Source organism: Lepisosteus oculatus, chromosome 17, assembly GCF_040954835.1.
Source record: "Lepisosteus oculatus isolate fLepOcu1 chromosome 17, fLepOcu1.hap2, whole genome shotgun sequence".
NCBI lineage: Eukaryota > Metazoa > Chordata > Actinopteri > Semionotiformes > Lepisosteidae > Lepisosteus > Lepisosteus oculatus.
Window position 1 is genome coordinate 5,027,025 of NC_090712.1, and position 21,542 is coordinate 5,048,566.

A 21,542-nucleotide genomic window follows, 5' to 3' on the forward strand; every position below is an offset into this window, starting at 1 on the left:
GTCCAAGGGTACTAGTGCCCCCTACAGGCGAGTGGAAGAGTCAACAGACTCAGCATCGTACCTGAGATCTCAGGTCTGGCAGCCTCTCCTGGCTCCGCCGGCTTCTGGAACGAAGGAGCAAAAATGTCTCCATAAACTATTCACAGGTGTATTTGTACAGGCGTCATTCACTTCCTCTCCAACTCTCCCCTCTTGAAAACGTTGAATAAGTTATTCAGCTTCAGAACTACCCTGCTGTTTGCAAACCTGTAGTGTCCCATTAAGCTTTCCAAAAACATGAAAGCATTGTTAGACTTATTTGTAGCTCAATAATTAAGGAAACAGATGGTTGAGATCAGTAGATTGATCAATAAACTACCAGACATTGAACAAAAAGGTGGAGGTGGAGTCCTCCTGTTGTAACCCTTTAAAATGTTGCTAATTCTGTCTTAAGAAGGTTGCTATTATCTCACAGCCTTGTCCTCAAGGATGCAAATGCAATGAACTGCCCTAATTCATGATCTTAACAATGAGAACTGAACACTTTAAAGACTGACGACCGCTGATTTGTTTTGTTTTTCCGAAATACTTTCCAGACAAGGACATACAGCAGCACCTAACAGTTGAAACTATTCCCTGGCTTGAAGATCAGGCCAATCATATAAATTGTGGAATTCAAAAGGCAAGGAGACATAATTCCAAAAATATATAGTGACCAACAAGAGTGTCAGAAATATTCAATTCGCCACCAGAGTCCTGACTTTGTCCAAGAATTAAACTGGAATTCATTGCAATGGACTTACCTCTGTATAGGAATTTTAAAACAACGACCATATCCATTAACCCTTTCCTGTCAGAGACCCAAGACATATAGAATGAGTTATATTCTGAGTGCATATCCGACATTCCCTGTGATATTAGCGGCCACTTTCCACATCATATCGGCCTTCTCATGGCTTGAAAGCCATTGATGCAGGTGGGGGTCTGGCTGTGTTTCTATGTGATAACTCTGTGAATTAACTAAAACAAGATACAACACAACTGGGTATGTATGGATGGAATTTGCACCCCTTTAACACAGATGTCAATGTTTGCAGAATCCATAATTTGCACCTGCTGTTGTTCCTGAACTTGAAATAGACTACATCTTCACAAAATTAGCTTAAGTAAAGTTTAACAGCTATCCCCGAGAAAAATATGACCAACCATATTGAAAAATACTTATTCCGTGCCACCATGCTGCCCTATATATGAATTATATCAATTAAAAAAAAAACTGTAGTTACATTTTTGCCAGGAGACAATTACTTCAGCTGTATGGATGTGGACTGTGGGAGAAACACAGAGTAGCCAGAGTAAACCCACACAAACCCAGGGAGAATACACAAACTCCACACAGCTAGCACACCAAGGCCCCAGCACTGCAAGGCAGCATTGCTGACCACTGCTCCACCTACCAACATACTACCCTCTAGAACATCTGCTCCTAAAAAATAATTATCACGCTCTTGTTTTTAAACATTTAGCAGTGCTGCTCTTGTGCTGCATTTCCTTCAAAGGAGCTGGCCTGATGCTTTGTAGGGTCCCTGGGCTCAACACAGGTCCTGCAGATTCACCGCTGCTTTGCCCTAAACATGCATCTCCACAGACCTCTCAGGGAAAGTTTTCAAGCTCCTGAAATAATCCGAATAATCTCTAGTTCATGCCAGAGAAGAGCAACATGTCGAGGACTGAGATGGTGTGCCTCAGGTTTCGTCTCTGTTCTCAACACAGCGCTACCTTGCTCTTGTTTTCACCCTTTCTGTGTGTCAAAGTGGTAGAGACTTGCAGATGAAATTGCTGCTGAAGGTGCTTCAAAATAATAACATAATAATAGGTTACAAACAAAGGGCGACCATTTGGGAGTTAGTAGCTAACTAAATCTCATCAGGCTGTTTCTTGGAAAAAGAAACATGGCTGGGTAGCTTGTTCCAGGCTCCCACTACACTTTGTGTAAGTGCCTCCTGTTCTCAGTTTTAAGTGTATTTCCACACAGCATCCAGTTGTATCAGGTATCATATTTGTAGACATCCATCAAATATTGACTCCCAAATAGCAGTGCATAAAATACACTATATAGGCAAGTTCTTCAACATTCATACTAATTTTCATCGTCAGAAATTGTTCTGTGGCCCACTAGAAGTTTAGCATAGTCAGAATCAGGTGTCCTTGTCTGTGCTGCACTGTGGGTTTGTGAGCTCTGAGTGTTGATCTCACTACTTACTGAAGGACGTTGAACATATTGAACCACACGATGGCGCTGGACACTTAAAAAAACACAAGGGAGTAAGGGACAGGACATCTGCTCTGCTTCACGAGTGTGGAACAGTGGGCAGGGCTCTGGACTTGTAACTGGATGGTTGTGGGATCAGATCACAAGTGGCACAAAGCTGTTTTTATCCTTGAGAAAGAGGTACTTCACTCTGATTGTTCAGTAAAATGCCCAGCTGTATAAAAGAGTGAAAACACCAGTCAGTTAAACATGTCACACACATTAAATTAATTTGATTAGGAGGGGACTAAATAGTGATGGATAAGAGACAACAGCTACCACTCTTGAACTTTGTCGAACCAATTAGATGCTCTAAAACCAACTACAAAGTCTCCGCAGTGCACACAAAGACATACACAAGGCTTCTATGTGTTTATTGAAAACATCTGGATTTGTATTTTTAATTTATCAAGCAAACTGACAGTCATTCAATATTAACACTGGGTTTTACATCACATTGATTAGATATCGCATTATGTCATTAGCTTACAATATGATTTTTTCCTGGAGGAAGCGTTTGTACTAAAATCAGTGTTATAGTGATGACAAAATCCCAAGGCTGACTGACTCTCCTTTCATGATGATCTTGACGATGATGATAATGATGGTGATGATGATGATATTTTTTTTAACATGGTGCAATGAAGAATGGAACATATGTGTCTTTAATGAGTGACCAAACAACAAAGTAACTGATCTCAGAACACAGGTGCCTGACCAGACAGAAAAGACTCCAAAACAGCTCTGGGATGGATTTGCCTATGCAAATTCATTCTTTTAAATTGAACTATAGCTCTCAGTATGCATATAATCTATATCAAATTGAAATGGCTTTTCACTATTCATTATGAAACAATTTTTATTTTAGAATCCATGTTAAATGGACTTTTGCTTATTGTCAAAATGAAAATGACTGGCAATAAAAAATCATTATTTTACTGCATATATTGTCTTGCAAATGTTTTTACCCACAGCTTTAGGGAGTTGAATCTGATTGAAATATGGTAGGAAAACCTGATTAGTGCTGAACAAGACTGGAGAGAAGAAAAGGCAAGCTTTCACCATTTCCATGTGTCAAACTAGTAGAGACTAGCACCTGTAATTGCTGCCAAAGGTACTTCTAAATAAAAACTGAGGAAAGGTTACGAACAAAAGATCATTTGGTACTTAGTGGCTAATTGGATCTCATCAGGCTGTTCCTTGATAAAAGCCTGGGTATTGGCTTCACCAACATGGCTGGGCAGCTTGTTCCAGGCTCCCACGACCCTTTGAAAAGAAGTGCTTCCTGTTCTCATTTCAGTCCTCTGATTCACGTTTCACTGTTCATTCTGAAGAAATCCACTGGCTTGTGAGCTCTGAGTGTTGATCTCACCACTTGCTGATGGACGTTGAACATATTGAACCACATGATGGCGCTGGACACTTTAGAAAACATACTTTGGTCTTCGTGCCAATACAAATAAACCCATAGACACAGGTCTGTGACACGTGAACATATCTAACCTTTGTAACAGAACAAAAACTTAGGCCCTTTTATTTTAGGGAGTAAATACTATAAGCACGGCCAAAGGACATTCGAACACAAAGTGTGAGCCTTCAGAAGAAGCTGAATGAATATACTTTCAGACAAGTCTCCTGTTTGAAATACACCTGGCCCCTGCCTCCCACAACACACATTGCAATTCAGTTGTGTACAGATCCAGGGAGTAAGGGACAGGACATCTGCTCTGCTTTACGCGTGTGAAACAGTGGGCAGGGCTCTGGACTTGTAACTGGATGGTTGTGGGATCAGATCACAAGTGGCGCAGTGCTGTTCCTATCCTTGAGAAAGAGGTACTTTACTCTGATTGCTCAGTAAAATGCCCAGCTGTATAAAAGAGTACAAACACCAGTCAGTTAAACATGTCACACACATTAAAATAATTTGATTAGGAGGGGACTAAATAGTGATGGATTAAGAGACCACAGCTACCACTCTTGCACTTTGCCAAACCAATTAGATGCTCTAAAACCCACTACAAAGTCTCCGCAGTGCACACAAAGACATACACAAGGCTTCTATGTGTTTATTGAAAACATTTGGATTTGTATTTTTAATTTATCAAGCAAACTGACAGTCATTTCATCATTAACACTGTATTTTATATCACATTGATTTATATACAAAAAAAAGCAAACCCATATCTCTTCATGCAGGTCGAGATATCGCATTATGCCATTAGCTTACATTATGATTTTCTACTGGAGGAAGCGTTTGTACTAAAATCAGTGTTATAGTGATGACAAAATTCTGAGGCTGACTGACTCTCCTTTCACGATGAAGTTCTTTTAAACCTGGTGTAATGGAGAATGGTACCCGTGTGCCTTTAATGAGTGACTAGACAATAAAGTAACTGATCTCATAACACAGGTGCCTGACCAGACATGCTGAGCAGCATAAGTCCAGTAGGACCCTCAGAAGAAAGCAAAAATCCAAAACACTGAGATGGATTTCGCACAGTGTCCATAGAAAGTAATTACCTCTTGCCATAGGGTTTCCTTGGATGTTGCAACTCACCCTCCTGATCACATTTTACGTACTTTAGCGCATGTTACTCTGAACGAGACGCATTTGTGTAGACTTCAAGGCAAACGCTGAAACATCCTTTGTTATGGGTCACCTTTCAATGGCAGAGTAAAGACAATTGTCACACTGCACACTGAAGGCAGCTCAAAGCAGAAAGGCTCATTCTTATGACTCCTAAATCCCACACAGCCGGTTTCTGGCAATGAGCTGTGCTGTTATTAAACAGTGAGGTCCTCCATCTTTTCTTTATGCATACAGAGAACATCCTTACTCCTCACTCACTGAGCAACCTGGGAAAATCAACTTTCACATCACCTTTTTCAGGTAGGAAGTACACAAACAGCTGTATTTTTAAATGAGAATTGTTTCTGGCATCTGCTCACATTAGTAAAGTACATACGCGTTCTTTCAAGATTAGTAGCAAAGACGTTACAAAAAAGCTGTAAAAGTCAGCACAGGTTATAGGTTAAAACAAACATTGAAACATTAAATGGACTAATTAACTTTGCGAAAAAGGAAAAAATAATCGGAATAACCCAAGTTTTTCTTCTTTCTTCTGCATGTAAAAAAATCTGATTAGGAGATTGTTGTTGGAGAATAAGAACACATCTGGGTATAATGGAATAAATTAGAGACTTTGAATTTAAAACTTAAAATGCCATTTTATGATTATTTTCTGATGTTATTTTAGCATTTAGCACAATCAAGGCCAGTAGTCTGAGGAGCAGTACAATTTCCAGGGCCTCTGTGAAAGTGAAAAGCACTGCACTCCTGTCTGGTGACAGCGAGCCAAACAGGCATGATCTGAATCCTGAGTGAATAGGGCTCAGCTGGCTAGACAGGGTTAAAGCCCTTGTTTTGAGATCTGTGTTTTGGGTGGTTGTAGTGAGCTTCCCTGTGGACAGACTAATACATCAGCCCATAACGAAGTCTTTATTTCTCTTGGGAGAAGGCTTTCAGCTCTTCTTCCCCTCTAGGGAGAGTTTAGTGTTGCGTGAGCGTGCCCAGAGTCTAACTGGACTAAAGGGGAAGGTTTGGACAATGCTGGAAACCTCACTTATCTGCCAGCACCCCCTTGATTACAATAAAATGTATAGAAGGTCTGGGATCTCATTCACTGCTCACAGTATTCAGTGTGTATTCTGTGAGGATCACAAAATGTCATCAATGTTCTTTCACAGAAGAAAGTGCTTCTTCCCAAGACATCAACCTTCTTTGGTTCCTCCCCAAGTGGCCAATCAATGCTCTACTAGTTAGCTCTGAAAGGTCAGTTCTGTGCTGTTGTACAGATGACCTGCAGGTGAAAACGATCTACTGCATTATGAAATTTTGGGTGTTCATACCACAACAGCTTGCAAAACTGCAGCACTTTACAATTTACAGTCTCACAGTTAAAAAAAAAAGACCTTGTCTCTTCTTGGGAGTGAAACCTAGAACGTTCAGAATTAACCTCCTGAACGTCTACAAAGAACAGGGGTTCAGGACCAACTTTTCCATTCAGAAAAGGGAGATAATATGCCTATTAGTTTACAGTCTTAGAATAGACTTGGAAAGCATTTATAAAGCAGAGTCACATATAGAAAAGTGAATGCGCTGGTATTTGTCGTGGTTTAAGATACAGTTCGGACAATCGAGAGATCCTCACTGATGTAGTGAAGCTTGCAGATCTCAAACACCATGTCAAGTTACCAAGCAACAGCCAGTGAAAGAAAAGAGCGTCACAATCCATACAGGCTAGCAACTGAAGCACTCCATCTGTGTACTTAAGCAACTCAATAAATACTTGTAATGGGATTATGATTAGCTCTCACTTTAGGCAAACCTTAGGAGTATAGATGAACTCCTTCCATGAATACAGGTTATCATTCCAAAGAAAATCCAGTATGTTGTACCTTTCATGTTTATACAGTTACCAAGAAATCTAAATGTGACAGTAAACACCAGAGATAAAATGCACTGTGCTGCTCAATGTGCTCTGATCAATACCCAGCCTTTACATATATAATAGTTTTCATTTGCATCAAGCAAATAAGAGAGTTCTGTGATTGCTTTAACGTCAGTGTTTTTCACAGAAAGCAAAACCAAAGACACGGAAACTTCAGTCCTCACAGTGCAATGCCGAAACATTCAAGGTCAGCCATGTTCAACGGGAAAGTGGAGACGGCAGAGGAACTGCTTCTTCCCGCTTTTCACAGCGAATCGCCTCACTCTCTCCTGGCAGCGAGAAGCCGGGGCCTGCAGTCGACCTCTTCAGCTTCTCAGAAACTCGTGTCTGGGGGTTTATTCAGCTCAACCTTCACTCCCTTTTCTCCTGCCCCTGGAAGAACATTGGGGGGGAGAGAAAAATCAATTGGATCCGGTAACCTGTATCGTAGGACAATCACAGGCTTGGGCTCTGAGTTCTGAGTCAGTCTAGCAAGCCCATGCTTCCCAAGTTTTTTGTTTTTGTCCATCTCTTAGAAAAAGCATTTCTGTGTTGCCAAACCCACGCGTCACCGTGTACCTGTCTCGCCCAAATACTAGACAGCTCCTGAGATTAACGTGTCCCGCAAGGTTTGGGAATATCTGCAGCCTGATCCATGTCATTCCTCTCGCGGAATGGCGTTTTTTTGGTGTTGCAGGTGAAGATACCTGGGCCTGTGCTCCACCAGTTCGACCAGTTTTCAGCAGGGCTGAGGTCTAGAGTTTGAAGGAACCTATGCCTTGATATGAGTTAACAATGAAGCCTTTAAGAATCGTTTTATTGTTTTGCAAATTCCTGGCTGGACAAGGTCTCTCGAATGGAGATGTAATTCAAGTATCCTTCACTCACACTCCGATTTAGCAACATGAAAGGAACAGGGGGCCTTGGTTTATTGCAAAGGCAGACCTGAGCTAATCACCCGACTCTCTGACCTAGTTTACATCTTATAAAGGCAACAAACTGGTACTGGCTAATCACAAAAATGTGTTTTTGTATGAAAATTATGCTAATCTTCAAGAATAACAACCTGTAGCCCTGTTTGAAAAAGTGAGTGAGAGACGATATTAACATGTTAACTTCACCTGTTCTCCTTGCTTTATTGCAAAAGAGACATCATGATTTGATGCATCAGAACCGTATGTGGTTGTCTTGGTGGAGTCTAACGGATTGGCTCTTGCCCAGCAAGGGGCAGGTAGTCTTTCTCCTACCCCAGCACTCGTTGCCACCCAGCAAGAGACTTCAAACACTTGAGTGGGGGTTCCTAACTTTTTGGACGACTTGTGCTCTTCTTCTGGCTTGAGCACGTCGTTAGCAGCATTGACGTGAGTTTGTTAGAATGAAGTTAATCCAGCAGTAACTGGACACAGTAGTGAGGAAGAACCGGTCTAGTGAAACAAATGCGAAAACCAAAATGAAAACTGAGCTTCCAGGACCACTGTAAACCTCCAGGGTGAAAGTCAGTTTTTTTTTTTAAAACAACAATGTTTGTAGAATTGGGGAGACGCCCCTGTGCAGGTGAAATCTGTGGAAAAGTGACTGGTCTTCAGGGAAAGGATGATGAGAGTCGTCCCCTGCATGCTACATGAAATGTAACACTAATGTTACATCTGAGAGACAAATCCAGACACTTTGAAAACTACCCAGGCATTTCAGTAAAACCCTTACTGGGCTTATTCTTGTCTCTTATAAATACATATGTATATATGTTTTGTTTTTTAGAGCAAGCTGCTTCAAATCAATGCATCGTGCAATATCAAGGAACAAGAACTGAACTATAAACTGGGAACCTTGGACTCACTTGGAATAAAACTTATTCTGACAGCACTACTGTGTCAGTCCTTTCCGAACAGCCAAGGACTGTTACAGTATAGACATTTTTAAGAAATCCCTCAATTAAAATGAAAGCAATATATACTAGATACAGAGTGTAAGCATCTCAAGGAAACAACACGTGTTGAAAGTTCTGTTCTTCCGTCGTCTAGAAACAGTATGCTCTCCTGCTGTTTAGGATCTGCCATACCTGTTAAGTATTTTTCTTTAGCCCGAGCTCTTTCATCTGCGTCAAAATACCACACTGTTATGGCATACCTGTACAAAGAGGGGGTAAAACCAAAAGAATAAGCAATCCCAGAAATAAACACCAAGTGTAATTAAGACAAATTGACCACAAGATGTCTCAAATAATTCTTGGTTTCCAGCTGTCAAGAACAACTGTAGCTTAATCAACCAAGCAGCTACTTTAAATAATTCTAATCATTCCTGCCCAAATTTCAGTTTCAAGCGTGTATCCCTTTTTGTTCACAGGATATTTATCACAAAATTAGGAATCAGAAACCTTACTATACAAGCTATACATTTTTACAATTTTTAGTTAAAAAAAATACAGAAGAAATGTCAGCCTAATAAAGCATTGAGATTAAAACTGTATTGTTCCTGGGTGAAGAATCCCAAACATCAAATGTGTTTGTACACTATTACTGCTCAGAACTTTGTCATGACCTAGCTCAGCAGCTCACTACAGAAAAACCAAAAGGAAAAAAAAAAGCAACTGCGAACAAAAACAGTAGATAACGACACCATTCCATAATTAAAGAACCAGACGAAAGATAGAATAGTGTTGAAAAACGACAGCAAGGTACTTAACAGGCCAGTTTTCAGTTAAGAAAAAGATTCTGCGATACATTTATACTTGTCTCAATTCCAGCAGAGTACAGGAATGGGAGCTGGAGTGCCTGAGGAGAATTAAGAATGCAGGGAATGGAAAATCCAAGCCCCTTCCCACAGCTGCTGAGAAACTTTCCTTTTACACTGCTCTGCTCAAGTGCAGGACCATACATATTTAACAGGCCATTGAACCTGATGCTTGGATATGCTAAGCAGAAAGGGAACTGAAGGTCAAGGCGTACAATGTACAATGAACGTGGGAGTCCGAGTGGTGGAAACAGTTTGGGAAAAGGGCTGGGCTCCTATCTGCCTACAGACCCGGCGCCAGGGGCAGAGACTCACCTCGTGGCATAAGCTGGCTGGACTTCATGAGGATTGCGCCGATCGGACCAGAAGAAGAGCAGCCGGTCAAACTTGGGCTCGATGTCGGCAAACTGTGCTTTGCCTTCCGGGAATATTCGGAGCAGACCCCCATGTTCCTGGAATGCAAGAATTACGATCTGTTTAGTCAGGAAGGCACCCTTGGGATACACATCGCTTTTTCCCCCAAGGGCAGTCCTGTGGAAAAACCACAAAAGACCGTTTAATCTGCTTAGATGTAAAATAATGTAACTTCCAGGTGTTTATTTATTGTACTGCCATTTTACTAAAATAATATTTATTAAGGAATTGCTCAAAACTTACAAAAAAACTAAAGCCTTCATCATCCAGTTCCTCCACAAGGCTGAGATACAGATACCGTTTCAGACAGGAGATGGGTTCGTGGGCAAAGTACAAAAGCAAAGAAGTTAACAGTTAAAAAGCTGCAAGTGGCTGGGAGGTGAAATGAAGGCAACTTCAATTGATACATGAATTGCAACTGCAAAGTCGACATCACGGTGGTTTTTGCTTAGGCTGGAAGGATTAATTATGAAGTGATCTATCTCCACCATTTCAATGAAGGGTTCGGTATTGCATGAGTGGCATATTTTTCAAATAGACTCTTAATTTTAGATTGGTATTATTCTTAAATGAATAACAAAGAATGATGAGGAATAATAAAAAAGTTGTCACTTACACAAGCTCATGTGTGTTGTAATACCGCTTGTTTTAGACACAGACAACTGCTAAAGTTGCTGCATTGTAAAAAAAGACCAAATTGTTACCATTTCCTTTCTGTGGTTCTGCAGTGTTTTCAATCTCTGCAGAACTAGAGCTACAGTACATTCCTGTACCACACGATTATAAGAACCACTGCTCAGGAGGAATTCAACTCTACATCTGTCATCAAGGCAAAGTAAAAAAAGTCCAGTCAAATCCTATACACCATCTAGACACTAAATACAATGAGATATTTCAAATTTTTTGTCAATGACTGTGACTCTCCTGAGAACACGGCACTTTCCAGAAAATAATACCAGGCACATGGACAGGTAAACAGAAAAACAAACCTCCAGAGGCCGTGTTAAATGTACCGATCAAGGAGAGGTGATTATCACGATATTATTGACTGAGCTTCTTCACTGTGGTTTACTGTGATTCTTCTACTTAAAACTGAAAAACAATTGATGCTGGTAATTGCAATTATTGTTCAAAGCACAAAACGGTGAAGATGAAAAGCAAAATTGCCATTTCTGCCTTGAAGAGGTATATTGTGATACACAATGGGTCTGCAATGAAAGCGCTCAAGTGAAACAAAAGCTGCAGGGAGCTGTGTGCTATGATCTCTGCTCTAAATTTTGCTCCGAGCGCAGTAATACATAGCAGCCAGAAAGGTCATGATGTACTTATGAGTTGAATTCAGCATGGGCTCGGAAAATGCTTAAAGACTGCGTGATTATTTCCATCCACGTACAGTGACCACGTTGGAGAGGCAAACCTGCATTTCACCCAAGTGTAAACAGCTTTACGTTTAATACGGTACACTCCAAAAGGTCTGCAGTTCATTACCGTGATTACCGAGGTTGTAACTGAGAACAGTCACCCATTCCTCGTGCAGATCAGCTGCTACAGGCCCTGCTATTTCCAGCACACTCTTCCCTCCACATGGGAAGTCCAGAGACACCCTGGGAAGAGCAGGGCCAGTAGGTTCACAGCCATCCCATCCTGTGACATCACAGAGGACTCCTCTTCACTGTGAGGCAGGAGCACACTTCCCGTCAGTCTGCCTACCCCTTCTCACTGACTTTATGAGCAGAAACCCTCTCAGCTGGGGGAATCTAGTGCCCGGGCCTCCATCACAAAAAGGCCAGGCATGGCAGAAGGCTGTCCCAGGCTGCCCCAGCACTCCCCTTCCGTCGCTCACCAATGGGAGGGCACTGGGAAAGGTAGGAAATAAGTGTCCTTTTCCACTCCGACATTTGCCTGAATATTTGTCTAAGGTTCACGGTTTAAAACCCTTTTGATTGTGTAAAACAGAACCCCTGCCAGCCCAGTTCGTAACCACCGGCCGTTTGGCAATACGGCTTAATGTCTACAGGGGGGCCTCTGGCCGTGGTGCCTCTCGAGGGGCGCCTGAACAGACTAGGGGAGTGCTGTGTCGCTGCTGCCGAAACCACATCCTGGTCTCCGTCGGCCTGTGACACGGCCCAGCCGCCCCATCTGGACAGCGAAACCCGTCCCTCCTCAGCCATGGGCTACTGCAGCGGGCGGAACGGCCCGTGGAGGACCGAGAGGATTCAGTGAAACCTCCCTCTGCCGACCTTGACATTTAAGGCAACTTCAGAACCCGCAGAACCCTCCTACTCTAATCTGACGCTCTCCAGCCCGGCCTGCTTCGCAATTAAGACAATTCCAGCCCAGACAGCATAATCCCAGGAACTGGGCCACTCTCAGAATAGAGCTGCCAGATTGCAGCATAAACTCTGTGTGACCCCTCTGCGCCGGCCAGGAAGAGACTGAAAAATACTGCAGCGGCTCCTCCCGCAGCCCGCTGTAGTGCAAAGTGTGTGCTGGGGCAGGAAGTGTGCAATACAAGGCTTCGGACATTTTAGATAACAATGCAGAGTCAGCGCAACATTATTTTCTTGCAATTTAGAAGCTCCAGTGATTTTTGTCATACCCGCCCATTACGGTATTGCCACCTGTCTACCTTTTCACATCCTGGCTTGCAGCTATGAACACTGAGGCTGCCCGCCTTCATGCCGGGCGTCTTTCAATGCATCACAGGCAGCACAGTCCTGTACTGCAGGATCAGCGCCAAGTGGCGGAGAGGTGCGTTCCACACCGACAGCACTGCATGCCTGCAATAGCCCAAGTTGGCCACAGGGGGCGCAGTGCCATTCAGAGCCGAGAGAGCCCTGGTCAACTCAAACAGTTCTGCACAACATGAGTCACTTGGTTCCTACATCAAAAGGAAAGGGGTTCTTCCATGTACACTATGATTGGTCCAATATATCATTTTGGAATATACCAGAGCATCATTTCTGGGTAATTCTTTTTCCCAGTTCAAAGGCAAAGAAAGGGCCAAGATGAACGAATGATTTTAGGGACTGTAAAATTAAAACCTAAAACAAAATAAATATGCAGTAGGGTCTTGGCATCTGCACATTTTACATATGACAATTTGCTTAATTAAAATGTATTCTGGCTGAGGGGGACTTGGAAACCAAGCTGAAGGTTAACCCCAACTTTCCAATTGGTAGCACAAAGATCGTGAGCCGAATCTAACTAGTGAGTCAACTCTACTCAACCTGCTGCCAGCCCAAGCTCCCACTATTCAGCATCTGCGGCTCAGCGTGGTCTTGTTTTTATATTGTAAGGAAAACTCCTGGTTCCATGTCAGTGGCGTGGGGAGTGACAGCCTATAGACAACTTTACAGGCTCAACAACAGTTTTATTGCCTGTTTAATTACACGTGCTATTCAAGGAGCAGGGAGAAAAAGTGCAGGCATCCACTAGTCACAGAGGAGGGATTCATGTTGTTTACCTGAACTACTATAATTTTGTGATTACTGTGGTTTCTTTCACTTGAATAGTATTACTTAAATAATCTTAAAGCCTATGCATTAGTACATTATCATAGAAGGAAGGGTTACTTACTGTATGCTTTCAGATCTTGCATTCTGTAGTACATTATGCAACTGTATAGGGGAGGACCCATGGGGTGGTTATGTGGAAATCTGACTATTTGTTACTATTCTGTGCACTGAACCCTCGCAAATGTCAAGACCATACTGCACACCATTTAATTTTTTAATTGCTTTATCCAATACAGGCTCAAAGGGGGTAATGAGCACAAGGCAGTATACACCCTGGGTGGGACACATACAGTACAGTTGATATAAATAAAAAACCTTCCTTATTGTATTACTAATGTATTGTTGTACACTCCTAATTGAAGCATATGACTAAAAAGGAATAAAGGGTTAAAAAGTTCCAGTGATTTCAAATGAGGAATGTCTTCCGTTAAGTGCGTACAATCAGATTGCTGAATGTGAAATAACAGGTATAAGGTTCTGAGCTCAGGAACAGCAAAGGTCCTACCACTCTCAATGCAGGTAGAGCCATGTCACCCACACAAATTGAATCACTGTGTTCTACAATACAGCCCTAAGGCCATGCTTCAGCTGTGATGTCACTGGCAAACCCTTCAAGATGCGTCCATATTCCATTTTGAAACAGGGGACTGGGATTTTCAGTTAGAACCTTGCAGTCCATAGAATACAGGTGACTTTTATAGCTGCCTTTCAAATCTGCCTGTAAACAATAGAAATATTGGACTTTTTTTAGGAGAGCACAGGTCTAAACTGGGTATAATGCTGTATGCAGTACAGCAGAGTTTCAAGTGGATCAGTCAAGCTAGTGAGCAACATTAAAGGAAAACATACATTACAGATCTGCAGAACTCTGTTATGATGTCCTCAGTCCTGCTTGGACTGTGTGTGAAGCACAAGAGCACTGAAATTCTAAAGCTGCAGGAAAAGCCAACATTCCATTGTCCCCTCGGTCTGTGGCAATTTAGGTTGCTAAGAAACCAAGTGCTGTTGGTTTCAGACAAAAAGGCCAAAGCTGGCAGAAGCTAGAGGTAAAACCGAAGGCTGAAGCCAAGACCCTCCAGATATTGACGCTGCAGGTCGGGAGAATTAACACCACGGCCTCAGTTTGTATTCTTGACTAAATCATGTTTCGCTCTTCTCGTCAAAGGATACATTTCTGGAACAAAACTGCCATTTTAATTTTTGACATACACTACTAGGCCAACAGCCTGTACTTACATCAGTGAACCTTAAAAAGCCATTTTAATCTTTAAAAAAAAAAAAAAAGCCCCAGCTTATGTTTCCTCTTGCAGGCAAAGATCTCACAAATAAAGAGCCCCTTTTCCCCAGACATAATTTGAATTTTCCTTTGCGATTCCAGACTGCATATGGAAATACACATCTCTCCAAAGGAGTCTGCAAAGCACACAATGAAAGCTCTACAAATTGAAAGAACTGCTACTGTTCTTTACTTTATACTAAGCTTTTTTTACCGACTAAAACATTGATTTTACATTAGCTGGATCTTAGATTTATTTGGTGCATCAAAGCTGATCACAGATTTCCTATAAGTGTTGATTCATTATGGCAGAATTTCTACAGTGGGATTCTAATTTGCATTCCAATGAACCTACTGTGTTTAATGCGATTAGGACTTTTTACTCTTCATAAATGACTCAGAATAATACACATAAATATTATCTCTAGGATCTCTAGGACATTGGCTCCTAACCTCCGTCCCTGTCTCTGGGGATTTTCATTCCAGCTCAGCTGTAAACGACAACTTCAATAAAAGCCAACAGATCAACAGATCCTTCTGCAGAGCCCCTACTGGTTACATTTCAGTCAACAGACCGGAATGAAGGCAATTCTGAAACTCGGAAACGGATACCAATTGGGATGATACCAGTGACTTATCCGATTTGACATTTCATGAGCTGAAACCATATTTACAAATTGGCCACAAACAGAAAACCAAAATCAATTAACAACTCAGTTGGGACAAAATCCAGCAGTGTTCTTCCAGGACCAGGGTTTGGAAATAATAACTCTCTTAGAGCTGTAAACACCAGTGTTCTGTGTCCGTCTTCAAAAGGATCACAGGAAACCACACAAGGTGCACATTCTGAAGGTTAGCTCAGGAGGTTTCAATGTGGAGACAAAGGTACCCCAAGCATGAAGGTACTGGCCTTTCATTGGTCTAGCCTTGAGTTAACAGATACTCGATATATATTTAAACTGTGAGGAATCAGAATGTGAAAAATGTCACTTGAAATTGTATTCTCGCTGCATAGTTTCCACCAGTGACAGGAACGTTCTGGCTGGTGTAGCAGGGGTTCTCTGACGTGAGTTAGCTGCAGTGCTGGGAGCAGGCAGGACACTCGGTGCTCCCTACGCTGTCACTGAGCAGTTGTGCGACTGGAGGAAAGGGCGGCCCCGCTTTGAGCCTGCGCCGATGACAGCCTCCGCGGTGAGAAAGGAGAAAAGGAGAGGCCATCTCTAGGTAGATTTCCAAAAGCCACATGCTCACAGGTCGGCAGGCCTTGAAAGACAAGCAGCTTTGTAATGAATCAAGCTTTGAACTGAACCAAGATAACTTTTCTTCATAGCTGTTGCCAATTTAAAGTCACCTGGGAAACTGAGGGATGCTGGAGTTGGAATACTGCAATTCAGAACCCAATGAATGGTTTGCAGTTTAAAGACTGGCATGGGTCCACAGCCTACTATAAATGGAAATATGAAATAAGTTTTCTTGTGTCAAATGTTACCAGGACAGAGCTGACAGAACAGGCAAATTTGTTTTTCTGAAAGTCTCAGGAACCTTAATGTATATTCAGATTACTACCTGGTTTGAACAGAATAAAAATTACAATTTCCATGGTGGTGTGACTTTTAAATTCTTTTGGCTACCATCCTTTTGCCAAAATCCAAAAATAATGATGTTCTGTGGTGGCCACGGCTTGGAAATAAGATTAGTCAGTTTTGACTACAGAACGTTATCTTGAACAGGCAGACCAGAGCTTCCTGTAATTAGATAAAAACTCTATAAGCAGGTCAGGGGGTCACACACCTGATTAAATTCAAACTAAAATCTGTTCCTGCGTCAGTGCGTTTTCCCAGGGCACAGCACTCTAGAATATTCAGAAAACAGCTATTTATTGTCAGCATAGCAGTCCATGGATTTTCAGTAATACCAGGAGAGACATACTGTACATTAAAGACAATGCTTTTGTTGTATAAAGCACCATAACAATTGAATAACCTTGCCATTAAATATGGAATTTTCCCTCAAAATTTTTAACCACTTTGTGCAAACGCCTAAAATATGAATGTGCGAGAAACTAGTGCATGGTAGACTCATCTCTTCTGGTCCTGGGAGGCTTCCATAGGAGGTAGCCATTTTGGCTCTTAAACGGGCCACCAATAGGCACTGAGCCAAAATGTCTACTGACTAGCCAATAATTGAGCCTGGGAGCAGGCAGTCAAAATCAAGGTTCATCTTAGGATGCAGAAATCCTGTAACGTCCAGATTTTCTCTCATATGTCCTCCTTTTTGGTCCTTGAATATCTGTGCAGAAAATTTTCAAATATCTTAAAATATCTGTGATTTTATCCTTATTCCTTTCCCCCCCAAGGACGGTCAATGCGAAATGGTTCAGGGTTGAAGAGAGTATTGACCATTCGTGAGAGAGACCGCGCGTTGCTTCTAGTTGTGTACTGGTCTGGGTCACTGCCCGGCTCGGTTTTCCAGGTACTATGTTTCCACAGCCTCGACCCCTGGCTCAGCTATAGCGCTAACCTTAGTGCCTTATCTGATCCCCTGCTGTGCACGGAAGTGTTTCTTCAAGAGATCTTCATTCGCTATTTTATATTGCTATCCCAAAACACAATGTCAAAACAAAAGAACACATTCACTGCACAACTAAAGACACAATGCCCATGTTTTTTAAAGTGGTAGAGAAGAATGAGAAGCTGAGAGCTGGGTATATAGAACTGGTACTTATATCTCATTTGCCACAGAGACATGGTTATACATATGTATGTTCTATACATACAGTAGACGTTATGCACATAAACATCGCATTAATACAACTCAATTTAATTGATACTGGTACAAATGCCACTCTCCCCCCTCTCTACAGATTGTCCTCTGTTTTGAATGTTTAAATATAGTGACCCTTTATTATCAGGCAGGGCAAACCCGTGAAGTACAGGTTAATCCCCAAAGCCTAATAGGACTTTTTTTAGATTCTGTAGTGTAATCTTCTGGAATAAACAGGACTGAGGACTCTGACGCAGTTTCTTCTGTCTGAGAAGAGTCTACCAGGAGACGGCCATCTGACTCGAAGGGACACTTCCAGGGAAAAACTATGGGGAAGTTTCACTTGAGATTTTCAGCACCTGTCCCCTTTGGCATATTTCCTTGCCTTTCCAGGAGCTTGTGTGGCTAATCTTGGAGTGGGATTACGTCAGTTTGGAACAGTCCCCAATCCTAAATGGTTCCAGAGCAGGGATTCTCACTCCTGGTCCCGGAGGAACCCTGTCTTCTGGTTTTTGTACCAGTGCTAACTACTGCCAGTATTGGGTCTGCCTGCTGCTCTAGTATTTTCTTCAGGGTGGGGAGTCCAGGGGTGAGAACCACTGGCCCAGAGCACAGGTCTCGAACCCTGATCCTGGGCAGCCCCAATCCGGCAGGTTCGATAGGCCACCCCCGAACTGCCAATTCCTACATTTTCCCTCGGACCTATCAAGCAGGCGATACGTTAAAACGAGTAACTTAGAGATTGCCTGGGACCAGAATCTGAGTCCCCTTCAGTCTCCACAGACCACATTTTTGTTAATTGTACAGATCATTTCCTTAATCAAGATAACACAGGCGTTGCCAATGTTTAGAAACAAGTGAACTATAAGGCTGGAGACCCCTGACCTAGAGTTTTCTCCTCTGCTCTCCTCTTCCCTGCAGGAAGCTGCCTGGTGTGGAAATTCATCTGAAGTTTGTTCCTTTGTACTCAACCCTTTAAATTACCGCATTTTCTTCTTCACTGCCCAGGTTTCTTCCTACAGCTGAAAGATGTGTTGGCCTGGTAAACTGGCCACTCTCCCCTGTTGTGTGTGCCCTACGATGGACTGGTGTCTCATGCTTTATATATAGCTGTAACAGGTGGCAGCCCATGCCTCCTGGACTAGACTCCAAGTGCATCATGACTCTGTAAAAATAAAAGTGGTTATTAAAAACGGACACATGCAACATCCCACAAATGGAATGTTATATTCCATGTGGAGTATCTGGAACATGGCATTAAGACCAGAACAAGACAAAAGGCTTTTCCTGTATCCTGGTTTACATGTCTCTTTTTTTGTCTTGGAAGTCATCTAGTTATGCAGTATCCAGAGATACCCACGAGATATCCTGTGTTAAATGAAGGTCTTATGATAGTGATGAGGTGTGTAGAATATGAGGAAGAAATTGCTAGGAAGAACTAATGAGGAGATAACAAATCTGGAGATGAGGAAATACTCTGTTTAGACGAAGCCTGCCCAGAACTTCACATGGGGTTTATTATCCTGAGCAGCCTTTTAGTTTCAAAGGCTCAGTTTGTTCCAGCTCGGCAGTTTCCTTCCTCTCAAAAGGAGGGAGGAAAAAAAAATGTCACACTTCGGTCCGGCAAAACTGACAAGACAAGCCCACAATGCACGTGCAAAAACTGAAAGAGCAAGATAATCATGACCACTAGGACAGGGGGGAAAGGTCTGGACCCAGCGAGCCGCAAACGAGTGTGGCGATTTTCAAGGGTTGCAGTCTACGTACCTTGGCATCCCAATTTTTATTAAGATAATATATACAAGTTACGCATCTCCCATCACCGTTCGGGTTATCGACGTGCCGCACGTATCCTGTTCCGTTGCCTGGGTAGCAGGCCACCATCGCCTGCAAGCAAATCAAAGAAGATGATTAGGAAAGGAAAACCATACCTGCATCACACCTGGCTGCTGAGAGAAGAAGCCAGGAGTTTTCCCTGCATTAAAAAGTGCTTCGTCATACCAAGGCATGCAATTTTCAGCACTGTTATGCAAGAGGACAGTTTTATTTAGTTTTAATGATTGTTCAGTCTTTGCAATCGGAGATAGTAACTAGGACGACAGAAAACGTGGGCGACTTCTTTGACAGCAGGACTCCCTCTACACAACTGAAGTCCCCGAATGGAAGATCAAGTGGTCTCTGTGCAAATCTTTCTTTCAGGTGTTTTGTTTAGAATATGCAAGTATACTCCATCCTTGTACCTTGAGGTTGGCAGCAAAGCATTAACAGCTTTGAATCTTACAGGATGTCTTTAGAATCCAAATTTAACTTTTCCATTAAAGCAAAGACAACATTTGCTGGGTGTGCAAATATATTGCAAAAGTCAGAACCATAAAGAATTTTACTTCAGCAAAAAAAAATAGCGATTTGCTGAAATTGTAGGTTCCAACGAGACACACTAATCCTTTTTTTCTGCAGTAAAAAACAAACAAATGTTATTTACCCAAGAAGCAACCAAAACAGTTACACAAAGTGTCGCAAATTTGAAGCTTCTTTCCAATCTGTTGTTGCTATTTTCTTCAGTATATTCAAAGGTTACTGGTTTAAAATCTATGGTAAGTGGGCTAACTAAACTAGAATATTTGGGATTTCCCTGAATTCACAGCAGCTCCACAAGAGAGTCATTTGAAGATGAGCAGTCTTGTTGTTGGACATGGATTCAAGATCTATAGCTTCACAGTAAATCCTCTTATCATGTTATGGATCAAGTAGTCTGAAAGAAAGTTCACATGATGGGGGAAGGGTAGACACGTGTATCAGTTTAAAAGGCCAGGAACATACAGTTTCATATACAGTATATGTTATAGTATCAGCTCAAGGTTGCATCTGTGCCTTCAGGTTCATGAAAATGTATTTAGAACAGGCCAGTAGGATTTTTTTGTATCTTATTACTAAGATTAAGAATCCAGGGAATTCCGAGTTCAGGCTTCACAAGGCTTTTATATGGTGGGAATTTAAGCGGTTGTTTTAAGCAAGAGAAAATAATACAGGGTCACTGCACCTGCAGACTTGTGCATTTAAAAACTGGCAATACATCCCAGCTTGCGAATACAAAGATACTGAGCAGCTCTGGAGAAACGTGTAGTTTGGATGGTTAGTGGCTTCATGTTTATAACCTCTTGGTACCACACGTGTCTGAGAACAATAGACGCAAGCTGCATGCCTTTTGTCCTTTTTTGTCCCAGTGTCAAACTGAGGATCCTTATTTAACAGACCGGTAAATAAACTAGCAGACAGATTATTTTTGTATACAGTAACATCCTCCAGCATTCAATTATATCATCAAGGGAGTTAGGCTGGAAAAAAGGCAAAGGTCCCATTTATCACCATCAAAGTGTTACACAAGGACAAACACTAAGGTTCTTTGTTGTTTAAAAAAAATGTCACACATTTACCACAGAATCCAATCACATTTCAGAGAGAAGAAACACATTATTAATCCAATATGGTTGACTTAACATCTTTTGTTAAAATGGAGCATTTCTAATACAAAACATACAAATACGTTTATCAATCATGATACTATGCTAGCAAAAGTCACACCACACACGCGTATCAAGACTCCCACTGTATAACAGGGAGTGGGAAAATATATGCTGACTACTAGTAAATGTATATAAAGTTGAGAACAGAAGGCACGTTCTTTACACAAAAAGAAGTGGAGGTGTTGAACAACTGTCCAGCCTTGTTGTTAAAACAAATGGCTTATTTCAAGAAACGATCAATTAGCTACTGAAAAACAAAATGGACAGGATAACATCTTGTTTGTGGATATTCTTACGATGTGCAGTTATAGAAAGAAAAAAAAAGAAAAACTCATAGACCATGTGTTAGTATCCATCCCTTTTCATATAAGCATTCAGTTTCATAAAGGAGATAGCCTTTTATGTTTCTTTATGACTGACTCTTGCATTTGTCAAAACAGTTGCTTTACAGATTGCCTCCAGAAGTATAAAGTGCGTGAGCAAAGTAGACACACAATTCTGTTAGTTGTGATTTTTTCTGCCTTGCGAGAAGGTTTT

General features: G+C 41.8%; 1 protein-coding gene across 2 annotated transcripts in view; it reads right to left on the bottom strand.

Moving 5' to 3' along the window:
* Window positions 1-4,340: 4,340 nt before the first annotated feature.
* The window catches only part of egln1a (egl-9 family hypoxia-inducible factor 1a), a 41,248-nt gene continuing 24,046 nt past the window's right edge, over window positions 4,341-21,542 (bottom strand). Inside the window, exons 2-5 of one of the 2 annotated variants that reach the window (XM_006638559.3) lie at window positions 19,249-19,368; window positions 9,826-9,962; window positions 8,840-8,907; window positions 4,341-7,173 (exon numbers count right to left, since the gene is read on the bottom strand). In XM_006638559.3, the coding sequence (XP_006638622.2) occupies window positions 7,115-7,173; window positions 8,840-8,907; window positions 9,826-9,962; window positions 19,249-19,368 (384 nt within the window). In that variant the 3' untranslated portion in view covers window positions 4,341-7,114. The remainder of the gene's footprint in view (window positions 7,174-8,839; window positions 8,908-9,825; window positions 9,963-19,248; window positions 19,369-21,542) is intronic. The other variant, XM_069180014.1, reaches the window with a different exon arrangement.